Here is a 21,300-nt window from a genome sequence, read left to right as displayed (position 1 = left end):
GCCAGAAAATGCTACAGAAAGAGCAGAGATAGGAGACATCTGGACTGTGTTAGGAACTTAGAGCCATAAAGTCCTTTAAAAATATTCTCTGCTCATGTTGGGACTTCTCTTGTTTTTGTTTCGAACAATCTGAATGTTAAAACTGTGTTTCAAATTAAAAGTTAAAGAAACAAAACCAACTTAAACCCAAAGCCTCCCCTCCCCCAAGAAGGGCAACCTGAGCCAACTAACAAAAGTAACAAAAAATTACTTTAATGATCTCAGACAAAAGTGAATGCTCCTACAGTGAAAGTGGTCATTTTCAATAGCACTGCAGCGAAAGTGATAATTTTCAATATTATTGCATCACTGCCAACTTCTCACACAAGTAGGACAGCAAACATGCCCTATAAAAACATGGCCTCTCTGATCGTTTAGATTCCTGCTTTGCCAAACTGCTAAACCTATCCAGGGAATACTGAAAACAGTGGCATTACCCAAAAAGCTTCTTTCTGTCTAAAATATTGTGGTCTGCATTCTAGGATATAATTGGAAAAACATATATATTTTTAAAGGTCCTTAAATTGTTTCCATCTTAATTCCAGGCATTTGGCAGCACCCATGCTGACCATTTGATAGGTCCTTAAATACAACCTAATCAGTTGTTTGCTCCCTTTCCAGGAAGGCCATTAAAAAAATGAAGGAAGGAGATGGATTTGGGGGGAAAAAAAAAATCTATTGTCCACTTTCAATATTTATTACAAAAGTAGAAGAAATACAAGACAAATTATTCACAAAGTTCTACTGGAAAATCAAGTAGTTTTATAAATTAATTAGTCTCAGGAATTCCATTTGATGATATCTAATAGACGAACCTTTAAAATAATGGAAAGAAAACCTATTAGCAGTATCTCTTGAATGGGAAAGCACTCAGGGTTCCCAAGACCTAGTCCCATCATCTCTGCCAGGGTGACCATCCCCTTGGTGAGCAGCAGAAAATGGACACCATTAACTCTGGCATTTTACTTACCTCAGGTAGATCAACTGCTTTGTTTTTCTTAAACACTTCCCTCACCTGTAGCTGTCCTAACTGGCTGGAGCTGCATGACAGCTAATGCCAGCAAGGTGCTGAGATCCACAGCGCACACATAGTGTCCTCACCTGCATGAGGCTGCACCTAAGCTAACTGCAATGAACGAGTCCCCCCCCTTCCCCCTTGCTCCTTCAGTTGACAACGTCCTTGTAACAGAGTGCTGGGATCTTGTAAGATTCCACAAAACATAGGTCAAGATAGTAGAAGAGGAAATTCTCTGCATACAAACTGCGCTTCCAAAGGCTTGCTGCATGTAAAGATCTCATCTTACCTTAAAATAAGTATTTTTTCATTAAAAGGTAAGGCAATTCTAGCCCAACCTCTCTTCCAATACAAGTTCAAGCAGACATTTAAGAGCGAATAACAAGCAAAAATAAAGTATCAAGAGAAGAGTCTGCACAGCTTAAATCAACAAAGTTGAGACTCAGGTTTACTTAAAATGGAAAGTCCATAACATATTCTCCAATAGTGAGAACTTCTAGTAATGGTGAGTTTCATTTCAATAGATGCTACCCTTCCACTCATTTGAAATACTAATTTTTTTTTAATTAGTAAATTAATAAATAAACCAGGCAGCCTTTCATTTATTGCACAATATTGATTATTTATACCAATTAATAGAACAGAGTATTCCATTCTTCCAAGTACATGCCTTGGCACGGCAAGGACTATTCTGCATTCAGCAACGTGCATCATTTCCAGCAGTCCAGCTCCAGGAATAGAAACCCAAGGAAAGTAAGGCAGTCAGACAAACAAATCACTCAGATACCTGAAAACCCTGCAGATACTGTAGCCATTGTCATTTTACACCTAAGCTCCTTTGAGGCATTCTGACAGGGCAGATATAGATGAAAATAATTAATGGGCTTCTTGGAAGTGAAAGGAATTCACGGAGCTATGCTCATAGGCAAACAATCCAGAGATTCAATCCTGCAAAGGACATTTCTGCCCGCACTGAACACCGCCCTGTTTAACATAGTACACTCTGTTTGTTGACTGCACTATATTTGTTCAACGCTCAAAGACACACCTTATTGAAGATTATTACTTGTGTCATCTGCACATTCTTTGTTATTTCATAGGTCTGGTGCTGTTTTTACCATTTGCAGTCATTTGCACCAGCAACATTTAAATGCAAACTTCTGCTAAACCTCTATCACAGCATTTCACGTGCAGTGCGGGAGAGCACAGTTTCAGCTCTCAGGCAAAGTATTTTATTTTAAAAGACCAAGAGTATGAGAAGCACAGGAACGACAGAAAAATTACCTGCTGAAGACTGCCCATTACAGTAAACATCTATGCAACCAACTACCCTCACCCATGATGGTCCTGCAAAGACATCTAGGCAGGGAAGTTCTTCCACTCCAACGGAGTTGGGGCAAATATAAAATCCTCCTCTCCCAAAGTCCAACAACAAACAAACCCTCATCACTGCAGATAATATTCCTCTCCTACTTTGCCATAATAACTTGGAAGGTCAAATCAAGGAGGACAGATGCATGCCTGAGTTATAAAATCCAGATTTCATTTCCTATCACTCCCCTCCCCTAGGAGAGCTCAGGGGTGTTTGGATTCTGCGCTGTGGTTTAAGTCCATCTGTGTTCTTCAAGTATAAACATCTTCACTGAAACCAGACTCATCCTGCACAGCCATTCAGTTAGTGAGCTCATCTGTGAGAGACACAGACTGGCACATTTCTATGACAACCCAAAAAAAAAAAAAAAAAAAAAGGTATCAGCTGTTTTAAGCCTCCCAACTGCTCCTGAGGCTGCTTTCTCCTCCTCTAGCATCTATACTTATATCTCAGATATACTGCCCAGAACATCAGCTCTCCCTAAAATGGTCCTCTTTTCCATGGGGAAATACAGGTATTTGGTAAGATTTCATTCTGGGACCAAATGCTCAAAAAACTCAAGAATCAAAGCAAAGGGAGTACTGTCCTATTTAGCTCCCTACTGGACACGTACAGCCTAAAGAGACAGTCCAAAGAGGGATTGTAGAAGGCTGAACCCATAAAGTGTTCCCAAAAAATCCTCTCTTCAAAAGTGAGTCCAGGTAGCTTGTTTTGTTCAAATATATTTGTAAGAAAAGTAAAAGCATCATTTTCCCTCCATTGAGAACAATAAAATTCAAACCCAAGTATCACCACTTGAGAACCATCGATCCCTTTTCACTTGCTTTTTTCGGTTTTACACTAAACCATCTTATTTTTTTTATTACAAAATAGAGGCAACAGAGCACAGGAAGATTGTACGAGTATAATCAGTTTAGGTCAATGGTTAATCTTCCTCCTTAGTAACACCAGATAGACACATGTGGGAAAACATGACAGGGGTTTAATGTCACAAGACACATGATACAATATTATGCCATTTTTCCAGCCATGATATCAGCTCCAGCTCAAGCAACTGATACAGTCTCTTCTCTTAAAGCACTGCTTATTTCAAAGTCCACACACCAAAGCTATTCAGCACTAGAAAAGTAAAGCAGCTCTTTCTCTGACATACATTGCCAGTCAGCGCAAAACTCACATTGTCCTTATTCCAGCCCCTCAAATCAGTGACTGCCAACTTACATGATTCATTAATTATAAGCAGTTAAGATTGTTTTTACTAGTATGGTACAGATGCCAAATCACTCTTAGTGATTCTTAACAAAAGAGAAAAATGTTATGAGTAAAAACAATGAAATGGACTCCCAGATTTAGATGTGCCAAGCCACAAATACAATGCCAGAAGAATAATTTTCTGTTTATTTTTTTTTACTCCCCTTCTCTCCACCTTAGTTCTTTGAGATTTTGTCTCAAGCCAGACTTTGCTGAAACAGGCAACCTGTTACACCTTCTGCTAAGACTCTTGCATTCACAGTAGCTTGTCTCATATGATCACATGAAATAAATCACAGAAATAAAGGAGACTTCTTTTTTCTATTTTTTTTTAAGTCACAGAAATCTCAAGTGCAACTTTGTCTGCTATGGTCAATTTTTTCCCCTGGCATCACTAAAGGTTTCCCAGTCACAGATACACTGCACCCATCAACTCGATGATTTCAACTCAACAGTGTTTTGACTTGATCTTTTACTCACAACTCACACAGTTTAATTTGCTTCAGACATTTTTCCACACACGATTCAGAGCAGTAGTACACTGCCAGGCAAAGTACTGAAATGTTCCCAAAGGCATAGATGAAGGAAAACTCTTGTTATTAGTGGATCTAAAAGGTACTTCTTAATACTTCACCACCTTGCCATGAAGAGCATAGCTACCACATCATGGCTATTTGCAGCAGATGTGAGCTTGAGTAAGACAACTGAAACCACTGTGACCTCCTGGTGGAATCAGAGGCTAGAAAGACAAAAGGTGTCCAAGGTCTCATTGGTTCCCCTAAAAGTCACAGGATAGCAGTAGCACAGAAAGCCACAGGAAAGGGCATCTCCTCTCACTGACCAGCTCTCCTCAGTCAAGGATCAAATCAGAAGCCATAAGATACAATCGCTTTCAGAAATGCTTAGAAATTCAGTCAAGATGCAGGAATCTTGGCTTTGACTAATTTCTAGTAAACAAAGGCCATCCTTTTTTTTTTCATTAGCAAGTATCTATTAAAGTGTTAAACTGTGTTCTTCTGTGCATAAAACTAATAGAGGGACAAAAACACAGGCTGAAGCAGTGTTTTAAGAGGCCAAGTGATAAACTATGGCAAATGCCACAGGGCTCATTCTGTACCAGCTCTCACCTGGACCTGCGATGAGCAAGACAGAAATACAGACACTTGGGGAAAACCAGAATTAGGGTGCAGCTGATTCTGAAAAATTAGATATCCCACACGGCAAGTCTGATTTCCATAACTGCAGCACATTCCCTTCTCCAGTTTAAATCTGCGAAGGGTGGGCTGCACTGTTTATTTTCTGCTGCCTACACAACGCATCTGATGTGCGTACGAGGAACACGCTACTATCTGCGGGAGCACGTTCCCCAGAGACAGGCATGCTCCCATCCGCTCCGGAACAGGCAAAAACCACACAGCAGCACACTGCACTTCCAGCTCTCTGCAGGGGTATCCAATGCCACATCCTCTCTCTTGAGCATGAAGATAGGCCACTTCTTCTGAGGCCGGTGCAATCGCTGCAGATGGTGATCAGTGACAAACAGGAAGCATCTATCCTTCTGCTGTTCCACTGAAGAAAGCAGCAGCGAACAGTTTCCTCCTTGCCTCCACTGCTCACTTCTGTACAGTCAGAAATGCACATCCTTACACTGCTGTCTCTGTCCCCACAGCTGAGAAGATGCCACGAAAACATTCAAGCTACATGGCAAGAGGCTCGACACAGGACAATATGGTGGGCAACAAATACAACTTCTTTTCACAAAGGTTAAGATTTACTCACCACCAGAGAACTCTTGGGTTTTTCCTATATGGATTAGGTTTCCATTTCCCTGATGAAGAAATGAAGTGATGTGACTTTAAGCAGCTCATGAATCTCTTCAATTAATGCACTCTGCACAACAAAGATTTCCAGGGAATTATCTGCAACCACAGCAGTGCCTCATTCCCACTGCCATGTCCCTGAGAATGAGTCACTTCAATTCCCATATTCTTGCTGTAGGCAGAGAGCTAAGGACTCTTCCCTGTCTTCGTTAGTCAGGCAAATGGCTGGAATCAAATGCTGAAACTACTTGCACAAAGCTTCAATTAGGGTTACCTCATTTTCTGCAAGTGTTTGAGCATGGTTACCATAAGCTCTTCACTATTCATGCTGATTAGGGCTTATGCTACAGCAGACAACATTTCCACCCCACTATCTTCAGGGAACAACCAAAGAATTAAAAACAGTACCAAGATAACCTGAACTGCTGCTTGCAAGCAGCACATCTCCTTATTATAAATTCACTGCAAAGCCATCTGGGCATAGGACCCTAAGCTGCAGGGAGAAATAGGACAGCAAAGACTGAAGAAGCAAACACCAGTAGATTACTCTGGGACCCAGATGTCTGACCAAGCACCATTCCACAGTGAGATACAGGGCCACCACTCTTATTTGTAAACATGTCACACCTTTCCTGAAAGTCATAGGGAAGCAGAAGGGGTAAGAAGAGAGTTTTGAATTAAGCGGTATGCCTTATGCTCCCCATCATCTGGAAAGTCAGGAAGGTCAGCTACACCTGCAACAAGAGCTCTCCTAAGCCATCAAACTCTTTATTGTAATAGTATGCCAATTTAAAAGATATTTTTATAATTAGTAAACTGATTTGAGGGGCATTATTAAACTGGTTTACTGTGACTGTGGCTGTTTTTACACATTTAGGGATACCCTAATCTTGATTTAGAAATACATTTCCCAGAAGAGACACAAACCCTGTGTTACAAGTGTTTTCAAACTTGATAAAGTCTTTGCTGAATTCAGCTAGTAGTCTGTATATGCTCCATGTGGTCTTCAAACTAGAAACACTGCAATTTTAGGCCAGGAGGGTGTCATTGACTAATGGGGATTCTCCCTTCCCTCTGAGTATAGGTTTATAGAGGCATAGGATCATGTTCTCCAGGCAAGTTTACATGAAATGATTCATCTCTAGCCAGCTGCAGTCAAGACATCTGCTTGTTTTCATTTCACTACAGAGAGATTTGGCCCCCTCCCCTTACCTCCAAAGGCAGCCAAGATTATATTCAATCATAAAAAGAAAACCTCAACAATTGCAAAACTAAAACTTCAGAAGTTGGTTAAATTACAGAGGGCACAGACGCACCTCTGCCCCACCTAAAGCACTCCTAAGAAACATGAAGTCAATACTGGGCTGAGGAAGTCCTATTCAGTCAACAGCCTGCTGAATTGAACACAGAGACATCACCTCTATATCCTGTGGTTTAGATGCAGATGTGTCCAATACATGAAGGCATTTCTTTGTTTTGTGAATCCCTCACACATTCCACATGGGATCATGCAGACGGTCCTCGTGTGGTCAAATAAAAGTTTGTGAACCCATGCCTTTATAGCTTTTCCATATTAATCTGCACTCTGGGCATATATCCAATTAAAGCCTTATGTATAGATCACTAGTTACTAACTGGCTTGCATACTTGGGGGGAGGGGAAATAACAAACTCATGACTGCATAATTTAACGGTGCCTGTGTTTTCAGTTCTACAAGCACAAATCTTTTTCAGTCCGATCATAAATAAAGAGTAACAGCACTTGCTGAAGAGAAACTCTGGTCCCTGTGTGCTGGAACACACAGTAGTTAATGCTAAATGCATTTAGATTAATGCTAACTCCAGTGCAAAGAAGACAAGGTCTTCTCACAAACATGCTACAAAAACAGGAAGCAAAGGGGAAAACTTCACAGCGTTTAGAAACAGCAGAGCATTGTTTGTACAAGCTTTTCTTATAAATGCAAAAGTGAAAAAAAAAAACAACAAATGGGCAACATGAAATCCAAGCACAGCAAGAGTCTTAGGTCAGACACAAGGGTCTCAAGACAGCAGCTCTCAAAAGATCTCCAGGTACAGATAAGAAGATGCACAGCATAGGTTGTTTCCTCCTCTTTCTCCTAAGAAAATCCAAGAAGAGACACAACCTCCCAAACCCTTGATGTTAAAGCTAGATAATGTAACACAGCACTGCATCTATATCTCAATTGAAGTCGGTATGATAAATGAAGAGGCATTAGGAAACATATAATCCACTAAATTTATATATTTCCATTATTTTTAAACTGCATTCCAATGGGAAGATACAACAGCACAGGTCTCACATGCTGTGGGCCACTCCAGAAGGCCATCTTCACCTCTTACTAAGAAGCTGCACTGTGGACTATATCCCTTGAAGATGAGTCAAAAAGCTCCAGTTAAAAGTACACTGCAGTCTCCAACTCTGAGACTTCCCTTTTCTCTAATTTGAAGCTGTTTTGTTTAAATTTTTCATATCATTACCTCCTTTCCTTCCCTTCCTCTGCAAGTCCTCTTGGGCCAGGCTGTAGAAACACAAAAATGTATGTTGCACAGGCTGTATGGGTAATGCATATAGTTAGTGCTGCCTCATCTCAACTCACCCCAGGTGTAAAACCAGCCAACCTACACTCCAGTGCATAGGTTTAGAGCACCAGAGGCTTGGTCCTATATGTGGACAAGCAGCAAAGAGGGCTCATAATCTTCCCATGTTGTCTGTCTCCATAAGGAAGCAGCTTTAGGCATGGTCAACTCCCACAACAGGCTTGACTTCACCAGATTTACAGTACATGAGTCAACCCAAGCCACTGGGGGACATCTGAAGTAACTTACAATAAACCAGAGGAGATTAATTTCAAGGGAAGTAGTGGTGTATCACCAAAAGAAGCATAAGTTAGTGTTTAAAAGATAAGCCAGCAGTAATATTTCTCAATGCCAGTATTTTTTTTCACCATGAACACAAGAGCAAGAGGACATTACAGTCTTCAGGCAAATGCTGGGCTCCAAAGGCAAGTGGTTATCTAGATGGCATATGTCAATATTCAATACCAAAACTGCAGGTCTGGTCCTGCACATTTCATTTCATTTCAAGCTTTTCCAGCTTTATTTCGTGTTTCATTGACAGCAATCACAAAAGACAAATTACCTAACCTTAAAAACGTGCTTTCAGTCAGATAAGACATACTGACTGTGCCTGTACTTTCACCTTCAGCAACAAACTTCTGTGCCAGATGAATTTTAAAACTTTCCTCAAAAATCACCATAATAGCAGGGGAGTGGGGGGTGGAAAAACCAAAAAAACCCACAACAGAAAACACACACACAAAAAAAAAACCTGAAGGATCCAGAAGGATCTGAAAGAACCACAGAGAGCTGAAATAAAAACTAAACAAACTAATGACTAATAATTTGCACTTGCATGTTATCTTTCATCAACACTCCTCACTTTCATATGCCAGGAAAGAAAATTGGCTTCACTTAATAATAATAATAATAACAAAAAGAACAGCTGGAGTTGCTATTCCTTTCCTAAGGAATAGCTGAAGAAGCACCAGTATTCCTGTACTGGAAGGAGAAGCTGAAGCTCCTTTTCCAATTCCAAGATGATGCTACTATAACCTATTCACTTAAGATAGAAGTTTACAACAATTGCATAGATTTTCTTCTGGTTTAAACACTGGCTAAGCAACATCTGTAACGTTGTTTTCTCTGTTTCCAGACATCAAATAAACCTCTCTGTTCTATGTTACTGTTGGACAAGGAACATGACTGCTTCACTGAACATGATTCACCTCCCACAAAGAATCCACCAGTACTCAAACAAAGGGCATTTCACTACTGAGCAGCAAGACAAGGACACAAATGCATCTCATTCAACAGTCCACTGAAGCAGATGGAAACCTCTGCCACAAATGTTCTACAAAGACTCACTAGGCCTTCTGCAGTTTTGGCCCCCCCCTCACTTTCTTTCTCAGGGCAAAGATACTAAGCAAACTGTTCAGATGATGGAACACCACAGCTAGAGTAAGAGCACCGTGGAGCCAGAGCATCCAAGGCACGCACGCATGAGCTCACACCTCTCCGTCACTGACATCCAATGCTCTGCCTGGCAACGTAACAGCCAGGGCAAAGAAATCTCTCGTTGTGCAGCTACCTTTTCAAGCTGCCAGGAACAACTCAACACTCAGAGCCCCAACTAGAATAACTGCATAGCTACCAGGAAAAAGAAAAAAATTACAAGAAAAGTCTTCAGACTTGCATTAGCTTACACCAATGGCTCATAGTAACTTTCTACTTTCAGTTTCCTGCCATCTTACAGCTTGCATTGTGGTGTCTCAAGATGCCTCTGCGATCACGTTCTTCTCAAGTGATTCCTAAATTTTAGAGCTTATCATCAAAAGGTTTATATTGCAACGGTATGAGAAGGGAGAGAAAACTGTCAATCTTTTTCCAAAAATGGGATTGTGACACGCTGCTTCTACAGTAATTTTGCAGGTTCACTCTCATCCTGAAAATTTCAGTGCAGTCAAGGCTTCTCTGACTTACTCTCTACTTCTGAATTCAATCTTAACAGCCTGTAAAGCAAAAGCAAAGTGGTAGGTTGTCAGAAGTGACTATTAGAACACACAAAGCGTGCACAAGGCAGAAAGCAAGAGACTCGAACTGATTGGCACCTGGTTCCCTGACAGATACTTTCTTTGCAGGAAGATTGAAGGGTTGTAAGAAGAGCATGACACCCTGGGCCACGTTCTGCTGTCAGTCACTCTCCCACACTTCCACTGATTTTTAATGAGATTTACAACCATTAAGAAAAGGAACAGCCATCAAAACCAGGAGGGAAGACACGGTCTGGCGGCCGAAGCATAGAAATTTCATTTCTGCTCCAACTCCTACGGGTGATTTATGGTGAACCTTAGGACAAGGCACAACACACCAACCTAAGACACTCCAGAGTGAACCACAGATGCATATGCCAACTAAGAAGGAACTGCAAATTAAGCATGAACCAACAGCAGCAGACACATCTGAGAAGTCTGATAGACATTTATTGGTCCTTTTGTTCTCCCCACGTGTAAAAGCACTGACCATAAAGTGCTTTAAGACAGCTGAAGCACAGTGAGGCTGGAAACCAAGACTTGTAGAAAGAAGTAATTATGATGTCATCCAAGAATCACTTTTTCTGATTTGTTTCAAAGGCCAAAAATAATCCCTCTTTTTTGTTGTTCACAAAAGGTCAAACGGACATTGATATTTATGGAAAGAACATACACACCCTTAGGATTTTGATTAACAAGTTGGATTCTGCTTAGCAAGTTTCAGAAACTTTTTTTTTAAAGCAGTTTCTACTTTACTATTAATAATGCTCATCCCTGAAAACGGGTAACAAAATCATTCAGTCTTATTTTAGGTGCTTGCACAGACAGAGCAAAAACGTAGCCTGCTCACAACAGTCACTAATTGTATTACAGCAGCAAACAAAAAATTCCATGATACAACAGAACCCCATTACAGCAGGAACCAGACAGGGTTAAGAGACACCTGCCAGTTCCCAAGCAAAGACCGGGAGGAAAGGGCCTCTGCCATGTGAAAAATGGCAAAACCACAGCTTTACCACTGAGGAATGCCTGCTCTACACTGGCTGAAGCATCCTGTTGGGAACACAACATGGGTATCTTCAGGAAAGTTAAGGGGAGAAGAGGAGTTTTATTTTAAAATTATCCATACTGTCTGCCTGCAGTTTGTTTGTTCAGCTAGATGTTAATTATCTACACACAAATAAAGAATGAGGGGATTTTTATCGTTTACAAAATTCTCACCTTATCTTTGGGCTATCATGACCAGAAATCTCATCCATTAAATATGCATAGACATCTCCACACTTCAGTAATATGTGTAATTTATTTCCAAGAGGAAAAAAAAATACTATTTTCTATTATCACTTGCAAACAGAGTTTATCTTTATGCCCAAGAAAAATACTATACAAAATAAAGCTACAAAATAATTATATTTGGGGATATACTTAAGTCTTTAAAAAAAAAAAAAATCTTTATTTGGCTTAATCTCAGCTTTCTTCAGGCAACACTTATTGTAACACGTAGCATTTTCATAAACAAAAACTTACAAAACCTAAATCCCTTTCTGTGTGTTCTTACATTTTTCAAAATAAGAAAAAGATTTTCTTTTATTCAGCTTTTCTTTAAGCACTGAAAATCCAAGGAGCCAAAGCCCTTTAGTGATAGTTCTAAGCATTCAACATCCACACGCTTAATATCACAAGATTAGAGACGAGTTTGAGAACCATTGCATATTCAGGTTTTTATTCATCTTTTTTGAAGCCCTGGCTATTCCTCTTCTCAATGAGAGTGAAAGCAGTTTTTCCTTTTAAATTTTTTCATTCAATGAGAAAATCATGCAACCTCTCAGTCACAGGAACCAGAACTTTAGTGAAACAGGCAAAAGGTGCAAGAGCTCTTACCCCGAAACAAGTGGTAATTCTGAGCAGGCAATGAACAGACATGTCAAGGGCCCATGACAAGGGTTATCCCATTTTAAATCTCACACTTTCTCGTTGCCTACAGAGTGAAAATGGCTACAGGTGTGAGTATCAAGCAGACAATAGCAGAAGCAGCAGCACCATCTTCTTACACCTCCTCCAAGAAATTGGGTGCAGCTGGCCCTGCAGAGGATTCAGCTTCATGCAAGCTTCAGCCAGGACCAAAACCATGGCAATACTTGAGCAAATTTCAAGTCCAAGTGAGGGAAAAGAGATCAATTTGCAGCGAGCCGCACATTTTCCTAACAAAACTCTATTGTCTGGAGAAGAGAGGCACAGGGGAGCTGGCACATGCCCTATGGAGCAGCAGTGGCAGCTGGCAGTACCTTTCTTGGGAGCCCTGAACGAGAAGGACATGCACCCCTGTGTAATCTGGCCCAGGAAGGCCCAGCAATTCCCATCACCCTTCACTCCATCACTGACATCAGCTCACACTCCTCCCACAGTTCCTTGACTTTTCACCTACAGACTTGTGAATGGAATCAAAAAGTGAACAAAAAGCAAACACCAAAAGCCCCTGCTCTGTCAATAACTTCATTTGCTGATCCACCAGGACTCCACCAAATAATTAAACATTAATACACTGCAGCAAATTGCACAGGTTTTCCCCAGCTTTGCAAGATAAGACAGTACAGAGGAAGCACTTGGTCCCATGGTCTGTAATGTCTTGAGGATGATTACTGCTGTCCTTGCCAGGGCTTTCAGACTGTAGTGAGCAGTCATAGAATCACAGAATGGTCTGGGTTGGAAGGGACATCTGAAGGTCATCTAATCCAGCCCCCTCTGCTGTAAGCAGGGGCATTCTCAACTAGATCAGGTTGCCCAGAGCCCTGTCAAGCCTCATATTGAATATCTCTGGTCCTCAGTACTTTCTCCTTCCTCAGACCCAGTTTTCCACACAGAAGAAAGCAATGTCACAAGCTAACTTTCCACCAGGACAGCACTGTCTACACATTGGCGAAACAGCAAATTGCTTCTGTCTGTCTGTCTAGCAGGGACTTTTCCAGCAAGCCTCTCACTCATAAAAGAGCTACTCACTCCTCCTAGTGCAGGCTGCTCAATGACTTGAGATATGCCAACCCAAAAAAACCAAAAGTGAGGCTCTATTTTGTGGAGAGCTGTACAAGCCTAACAGTAGTGTCAGCCATCCCTCCCAACCAGAAGCCAACCTGAAAGCTGCACGGTGATCTTTCGCTGAACCTTCCTGGCATTCTGAACAGCACATCCTGCCATTCACGGCACAGGCAATGAATGATAATCCCTCTCCTCAAATTACCCTACTGGTTTCAACAGAGCCAGACCAAGAATGTACGTGACTGGGTGTACTTCCAGTTCAGATTTTAGTCACTGCAACTTGACGAGTTTCTTGGTCTCAATTAAGTAACAGCACACATCTAGCAGACACCCGCAAATCCAGGAAAAAAAAATAGATACCTTTTCTTCAAAGTTTCTCCAAAGAAAAAAAAATGGTGAAATACTTAAAATTATCTAAAACCATAATGAAAACTCTGATCTAAGTAGACGCATGTTACCTGTATCCGTATTTCCCACTCCACCAGCACTGTCCCATCAGTCATGGGACAGCCCAGGAGGCAAAGTCAAGAAATCACTTTAAGTACTGGGAATGTCAGTACTGTTAACATCAAATGTCCCTGAAACAAGACCTCCTCTTCCAAAGCCTAGGGAGTATTGTTAAATTCTCCTAACTGTTAAGCCTCATGAAGTGAAGGCCTTTCAATTCAGCATCTGGTTCTGACTCTGTGTTTTCCTCCACAACCACAAGAGCTGAAACTTCACTCACCACTGACGTGTTCAGTTATAATGTATGCTTTTCAATTGTCTTTTCCCTTTCCTGGTATTGCCCCTGCTTTCTTAAATATTGTGCAAAACAGGAAAATTTTACGCAATGATTTAAGAATACATTGTTTTTGGCAGCAATTCCAGCCTACCATGTTTCCCTCTCTCTTCTTCCTCAACAGTCTGCCGGACTATACACTGAAACAGATCAGTTCCCTGATCCAGATAAAAGAAAACAAATCAGCAAAAGGTACAAAGAGACAAAGGCAGTGCACACAGATATTCTCAACCTGACCTCTGCAAACTGTTAAGTGCATAGAAAAGACAGGTTGGCACAGTATGGCACAGATACAGAAATGAACACCAAAGCCGGGAACTGCCCAAGACAGGATTATTGCCAACAACACTGCAGCATCAGACTGTGTGAAAAAGTATGTGACTAAGTGCACACACTTGCACAAGCACTCTCTATGGATTATACATACTAAAGTATCAATCATCTTCAAACACAGGACTGTTTATGGAATTAAGTACTACATATCTATAAACACATGTAGACACAGAACAAAACTGATGCAACTAACATTGCTCAAAACACTAATAAAGAAGCCACAATCTACCCATGAAACCCACAATCTAATTACTTCTAAAGACTCCAAAAGGCTTGAACTATTTGAGGTAGGTTTCTTCTTCCATAAATCCTATGTGGGGAGATGAGTAAAACCCCATTAGACCAGCCACACTTACTAATATAGAAGGAAATGAGAGAAGCCTTTGTGTATCAGATTAAAACTCGCCTGTTATTTACGAACTGCAAAAGTAAATTATATGCACCTCTTTATGTACAAAACCTACCACCCTCTTCCTCCAAAAATTCTTTGGTGTGAACAGTTCTGTCAACAAATTTGGTGGGACCAAGGCTTCAGCCTCTGTTCCCCAACCCTGCTAACCACACAAACCTAAGCTGCACGTTGGAACGCTGATGCAGGTAAGACTCTCAACCTAGCCATACACCTCCAAAAAACTAAATGTCCTTTTTGTGTTTCACAGATTCACAGACGTGTCAAATGGTTTGCATTGGAAGAGACCTTTAAGGATCATCTAGTCCAACTCCCTGGTCATAGGCAGGGACACCATTCACTAGATCAGGTTGCCTAAAGTCCCCTCTAGTCTGACCTTGAATACTTCCAATGACAGGGCATCCCCAACTTCTCTGAGCAGTATATCCTTTCCTAGAAGGACCACACACCAACTCTGATGATCTAGTGGGCTCTTCCTATCACTAGTTAAAATATTCCACTACCAAAAAAAAAAAAAAAAAAAAAAAAAAGAAAGATGATCTCACTGCTCCATGAAGGCTCAGCCCCATAAGTGATACTGAGCTCCTCTAGTCCCTGCTCTGATGCAGAATCAGATCCCTGCTGAGGACTGGAGGCAATTTACAAGCGTCCTCAGGGGGACTATTATCACCAGGTAGTGGCTAGCACCACATCTTTACTCCCCAGCCAAAGTGAAAAATGAGGCAGAAGTATTTCTGAGTATCCTTTTTATTTAGGCTCCCAAACATGTAAAATTTACTGGCTGGGTGTTAACACTGCCTTAAGAGCTCTCACTCTATCAATGAATATAGCTTCTGTTTTCCTATTTTAAATAAGCTCTGTGACATATAAACACATACCTTAACACTACTGACTTATAAATATGCTTTTTAAGCACGGCAGGAACTATATATTCTAAGGTATGTTTGATAGGCATTGAACAAATTTAAAGAAATAACGTTTTAGGTTTTCTTATGCTGAGCTACTAATATAGCAATAAAATAAGTTTTGTCACAACAGAGTAATATTTCAGTAAATCTTCATTAAGTCTTCAGAAAAAAAGACTGGGTTTTGTTAATGCAGGAACATTCCTTTGTCAGTTCTGAAACAGAATCTCAATTTCACCAGCACAGAAAACATGGAGTTATTTGTTCTCAGTTTGCAGAGAATTCTCAATTATCCTGGGTTGCATGCAGATTATGAGACCCAGTGCTACTTTTGATGTGCCTGGAGAAAATACCTGAGAGGTAGCAACAGGGTAACTCAGAATCAGCAAAAACAGGTACCACTTTTTGGCAAATTAAAGCAATCATCAGCAATAAGCAATTGAGAAATAGTGAATTTAAATAGCAATTTATCATTGCATTGTTACAATTTATTTAGAAATACAGTATTGAATTGCTTTGTTATTTCTATGTTCAAATTTATTTATCCATATAACGATGACAGGCCCATCAAGCTAGTTTTAGGTCACATTCACAGAGCCCCATCAATAGCACAGGACTTAAAGACAGTTCTTTGTTTACCAAACACTATTTACTTTACTATTATTATTATTATTATTGTCATTACAGCAAATTCATAATCATCCGATTTGGATCTGGATAATGCCACAATCTTCCTTTTCCAGGAAAGCTTTACAAAAATTCTTGTAAGTTTGTTTTGAAACGTCTGAGCTCTGCATAATACTTCCCACTTGAGCTAATTGTTTTTCAAGGGAAACTTAATTTTTTTAAATGTGTTTTTCTAACTAATGGGAACCTGTGCTAAAGTAAACAATGAGTCCAGCTCAATAAGAATTTTTGCTCTATCTTTACCAAAAGAAGGAAGGAAAGACATATCATAGCATGCTGAAACACATGCAGTGGCAGAATTGTTGAATGTTAAGAAACAATTAGAAGACAATTTTCTACTCCACTTCTCCTATTTGAAACAGATCATCCTGCCCTGCCTCATTTAATATTAATTGGATATGTGTTCTTGTCTCTAGAAGAAAATATAAATGCAGTTCCCTAATCTACTTATATTCTTCTTTCAAATATATTTCTAATTAGCTAGCTTGTCAATAAAATACTGTCCTCACATGAAGAAACTCAAATCTCTTCAGGACTGTCACAGGCTTTGTATGTAACATTACATTACACCTGCCATGGCAAAACCAAGAAGTGTGAAATAGGCACGAAAAGTCAATGTTTCCACCTCCTTGAGGGATATTTATGGGTAACTTCACAGTTTCAATTATGTCTTATCTTCCCAGATGGGAATTAGAGAGGTCATCACCAGTCAGTGAAAAGGAATCACTTGTTTATTCTTTCCTGTTCTGCTGCACATGCGTGTGTATCACAACCTTGTACTTTTAAAACTCATTGTCCTAAACATCATCTCCCAACTGGTACAAGAAAAAGAATGAAAGAAAAGAGCTGGGGAGAGACATAAAAGGGACAAGGTGGAAGGATATTAAAGACACAGAAGTAGTTCAGTTATCATGGCTACCTTTAAAACTATTGAAAATTAAATTTTACCAATTCTGCTAAAGAGGCTCACAGAGTTATTCTTCAAACACACACACAAAAAAGTAATCACACAAGGAATACTAAATTGGATTTCATTTCTTTGTTTTTACTATCACCGCCCTTCAAGCTGTGCAAGGACAGATCTCACTGGAAAAAAAAAATTCGTAAGGGCACTACACTTGAGTTGGGTAGGCGTTTATAAAACAAACATTATTCCTCCCATGGGGGAGAAAGTTAGATTCATCCCCAGGCAAGCAGTTGTCTGGCAAACAATGTTTCTAAGTGTCAAAATTTCCTACTAGGACCTCAGTATTTACATTAAAAAAAAAAAAAAAACAGCCACCCACCAACAACACCTTACATATCTTTATTTATTTTTTCACTTAAGCAGAATGAAAGCCTGGACAAGATAGGAGTGAAACTGCACTGTCTTTAACCCATTCTTTATGACAAGTGAAACAAACAATGGAAACAACATGTAAATCAGATAAAGTCCCAACACCTACAGTTATGGGACTCTCCACTCCACAAGCTAGTATCTTTCCATTTGTTAACTGAGTGCATGTATCAATTCAGAATACAACTTTTAATTATTATTACTAACACTGACTTATTTTGATTGAAAAAAAATCACGTGTTCATGTCAGAAAAAGCACTTTGTAGAGAACAGGGTTTTTTTTCTCCCCACGTTTTGCTGAAGTAAGATGGCCTAACACTTGTTCCACTGCACTGCTGCATAATGCTCTGCTATGGGAAGCTATCTTGTCAGCACAAAGCATGTAACTGTCTAATCAAACAACAGCAGTGGTTACCTCTCACAAAAAACCCGTGGGTAGGGTCTCATTATTCAGACTTCTATGTGGGCACATACAGTGTCTACTCGTGGAAAACCTGCAGATGGATAATGCACACACAAAGCAATGCTAACTCCTATGCTGCAGTCCGGGCATTGACAAGTAAGAGCTTGTGGGGAGAAGACTTCAGTTCAAATGCCTCAAGTGACAATAAAAAGGATAGAAAGTGCCTAGAATCAACAAATAACTTAACCCTTGTACTCCGGGACACAATTTACCAGATCTGGATTTAGCTGCCATTAAAACTTTTGCTTTCAAATGCAAAACCAAAGTGATGTTATTTTCCTGTTCCATTTTATTCATCTTGCATAGAATGCAGTAAAACTTGTCATGCCAGAGGATTTGCAAAGGGATGGTGTGAAGATTAATTACTGGCTGCTCATCATAAAGCACCCTGCCTGCAGAAAGCCCTATGTGTAAAAATGACCTTGTTATCAAAGTTGTTGAGTGCTCCCAATGCTCACTTTCAATGGATGATAGGGATATTTTTCTACAGCTCTTGAAAACCAAATTAGCTGCATTTAAATATCTACCTACCGTTTCAGGAGGTTTTGGCATTGTGCCTCTAACCTACTTCTGTAGGGCGTGGGGGGCTAAAATGTCACATATTTTGCTTAAATCACATCTTTTCAGGTCCAAAAAACATAAAAAGGTACGAGTAAAATCTAGGTATCACAGACTCAATGTCTGAAAGATACTTGCTAAATCTACCTAGGCATTCAGGCAACAAGTAAACATGGATCTTATCCTAGTGCCCTAATTACTCCCTAGAAACCAAAGACACTACCTGAAAAAAAGTAAAGCATAGATATTTCTGTGAACAGCAATATTTACTTGGTGAGTTAGCACTGAAAAAAAAGGGTAAGGCACAAGACCAAGCATGAAGAGCACTGCTTAACAAAATGGAGCCTGCAATGGTACATACAACGTTTGAGTGTCTTCTACTTATACACAGAAAATAATTAGGAATTAGAACACCTCAACATTAATTAAAGCACCATCCCATAGGACTTTAAACATTGTTTCAGCAATGCTTTCTTCAATGACAGCAAGAAGAGTTGGACATCGCCTGTACAATTACAACTTCATGCCCAGTATTGCCACATTACAGAGATCAATGTCTGAAGCATGATCGTGCTTCTCTCTACTGGTATCCTTCTCCTCTGCTCAGAAACCATCAGCTATGGATATTGCCAGAAAAATGCCTCATCTCCTCTGATTCCTATTCACTGGAATTCGCTTCCCATCTATGCTGATGGTATCTTAATAAAATGAAGAACTGCAAAAACTCCTTTTGCTTGTGTCTTTCAGGGGTTTTCTCCAACAATGCTCGAAAAAGCCATCCTTCTCCTTTTACACAGTAGTTCTACCAAAGAAAGAAAAATATTCCCTTGGAAGCATCCTCTAGAGCCCAGTAGAAATGTCAGTGTGGCCGAGAAAAAGAGCTCCGTGAGAATAGGCAGCTGGCCTACCTGAAGGTTAAAGTAGCTCACACTGAATACCTGCTTTGAATACTTCACAGCAAAGCACGATGCAGAAGAGATTTACACACATTGTGTGTCTGCGTACCCAAGTGTGAAAAAATCCAACCTCCCAGCACAACAGAGACTAGGTGAAAGCCACTGAAATAGACCATTACAGAAATCTACACAAAAGCCAATCCACTCTCTCACATCACCAGTGTCCTATAGGAAGGCCAGAAAGAAGCCATTGAGAAAAATGATCCATTTACATATAAATCAAAAAAAACGGCAGGGTCGAAGTACTGAATGATTAAAAATCACTGTAAAGCATGTTTTGTGAACTATCAGACAAAATTTGGGTGTAATCATAACATTCACCATACAAACGTTCAAATAACAGTAGCCACGAAATTTTGAGTTGTACGTATAAATACAAATTATAATTTTAAAGACTGCATTCGTCTATTGTACAGCTCTTGTACTGATGAGATCATCACCTTGCATTTTTGTCTTGCATCATTTTCCATTAAGAAAGAAAACCCTGAAGGAATCTCCATGTTTTACGACCGCATCGCCTGTGACCACCAAATCAGAACCCCAAACCCAGGCCTAAAACAAAGCAGAGACCTTGTAAACCCGGAGCCTTCGCTCTCGAATTAAAAGCATGTTCCTCATCTTCCTTCACCTCTAAGTTGGCCAACATGCCAGCAGATATTTGCCGGCTTCGGTTTCAGAGAGAGATGGCTCAGTGTGTCAATTTTATGTCTGTGTCATGTTGAGAATGGAGGAGTTAAAACAAAAAAAAAAAAAAAAGGGGGGGGGGGGGGAGAGTGGGAGGGTGGCTTTAAAAAAGGAGGAAAAAATCCCTGTCAATAATACTGATAATCATGATATTATTATAATAATTAATAATAATAATAAACAGACTTGTTCGAAGAGAAACACCGGAATGATCAAATTACATCTCCCCAGGATTACAAAGAAGGAAAACGAAATGCCCACAGGCATTCCGGGATCCAGTCAAGACAAGTCCCAGATCACACACCGACCCCCTCGGGGGGAATCCCGCTGGGGCCGGCAGCACAGCGACCACAGGCACAAAGACGCATCATCCCCCGCCCCGGCCCCGCAACGGCAGCGGGTCCGTCCTCGCCGATGCCCCACGGGGCGGTGAAGCCTCCGGCGCCGCAGCCGCGCTCTGGCCGCCCCCCGCGGCGGTGGTGGCGGCGGGCCCGGCCGGACTCTTACCGTGGCCGAGGCGACGCTGTTGTCTGCCAGGGTCAAATGGTGCGGCTCCCACCGCCGCAGGAACTTGGAGGTGAGGATCTTGCTGAGAAACGTCCGGGGGTGCCGGATGACACACACCTGGATGTCCCCCTCCTGCAGCAGCTTGTACCTCATGCCGTTGCAGTGGAGCAGGGCTCTCCGGCACGGCGCGGCACCCATTTTATTCCCCTCGGGAGCAGACATCTCGCCCAGCAGCGGCTTACTCTCCTCGGTCTGCCTGCGGTCGCTGCCCCCACCGGAGCCGCCGGTGCGATCCATGGCAGCCCCGCAGGTCGGGGTGGAGGGATGGCGCTGCCCGGAGAGACCGGTCTCTACGGGCGGCAGAGACGGGTATAACCAAATCAAATTAGAAATGCTAACAAAATATCCAGCCTCACGAGGCGGATTTTTAAAAAAAAAAAAAATTAAAAAAAAGTTGAAGAGGAAAATAAAATAAAATAAAAACCTGGGAGGGAAGATGGGGGAAGGGATCGAACCGCACCGGAGCGGGGAGAAAGGGGAAA

General features: G+C 41.0%; 1 protein-coding gene across 1 annotated transcript in view; it reads right to left on the bottom strand.

Moving 5' to 3' along the window:
- Positions 1 to 21,055, bottom strand: part of CMIP (c-Maf inducing protein) — a 133,956-nt gene extending 112,901 nt beyond the window's left edge. Inside the window, exon 1 of the mRNA XM_054389606.1 lies at positions 20,759 to 21,055. Within this exon, the coding sequence (XP_054245581.1) occupies positions 20,759 to 21,055 (297 nt within the window). The remainder of the gene's footprint in view (positions 1 to 20,758) is intronic.
- Positions 21,056 to 21,300: the final 245 nt, after the last annotated feature.

Source organism: Indicator indicator, chromosome 19 (assembly GCF_027791375.1).
Source record: "Indicator indicator isolate 239-I01 chromosome 19, UM_Iind_1.1, whole genome shotgun sequence".
NCBI classification, from domain to species: domain Eukaryota; kingdom Metazoa; phylum Chordata; class Aves; order Piciformes; family Indicatoridae; genus Indicator; species Indicator indicator.
This window is presented reverse-complemented; position numbering and strand designations above follow the sequence as displayed.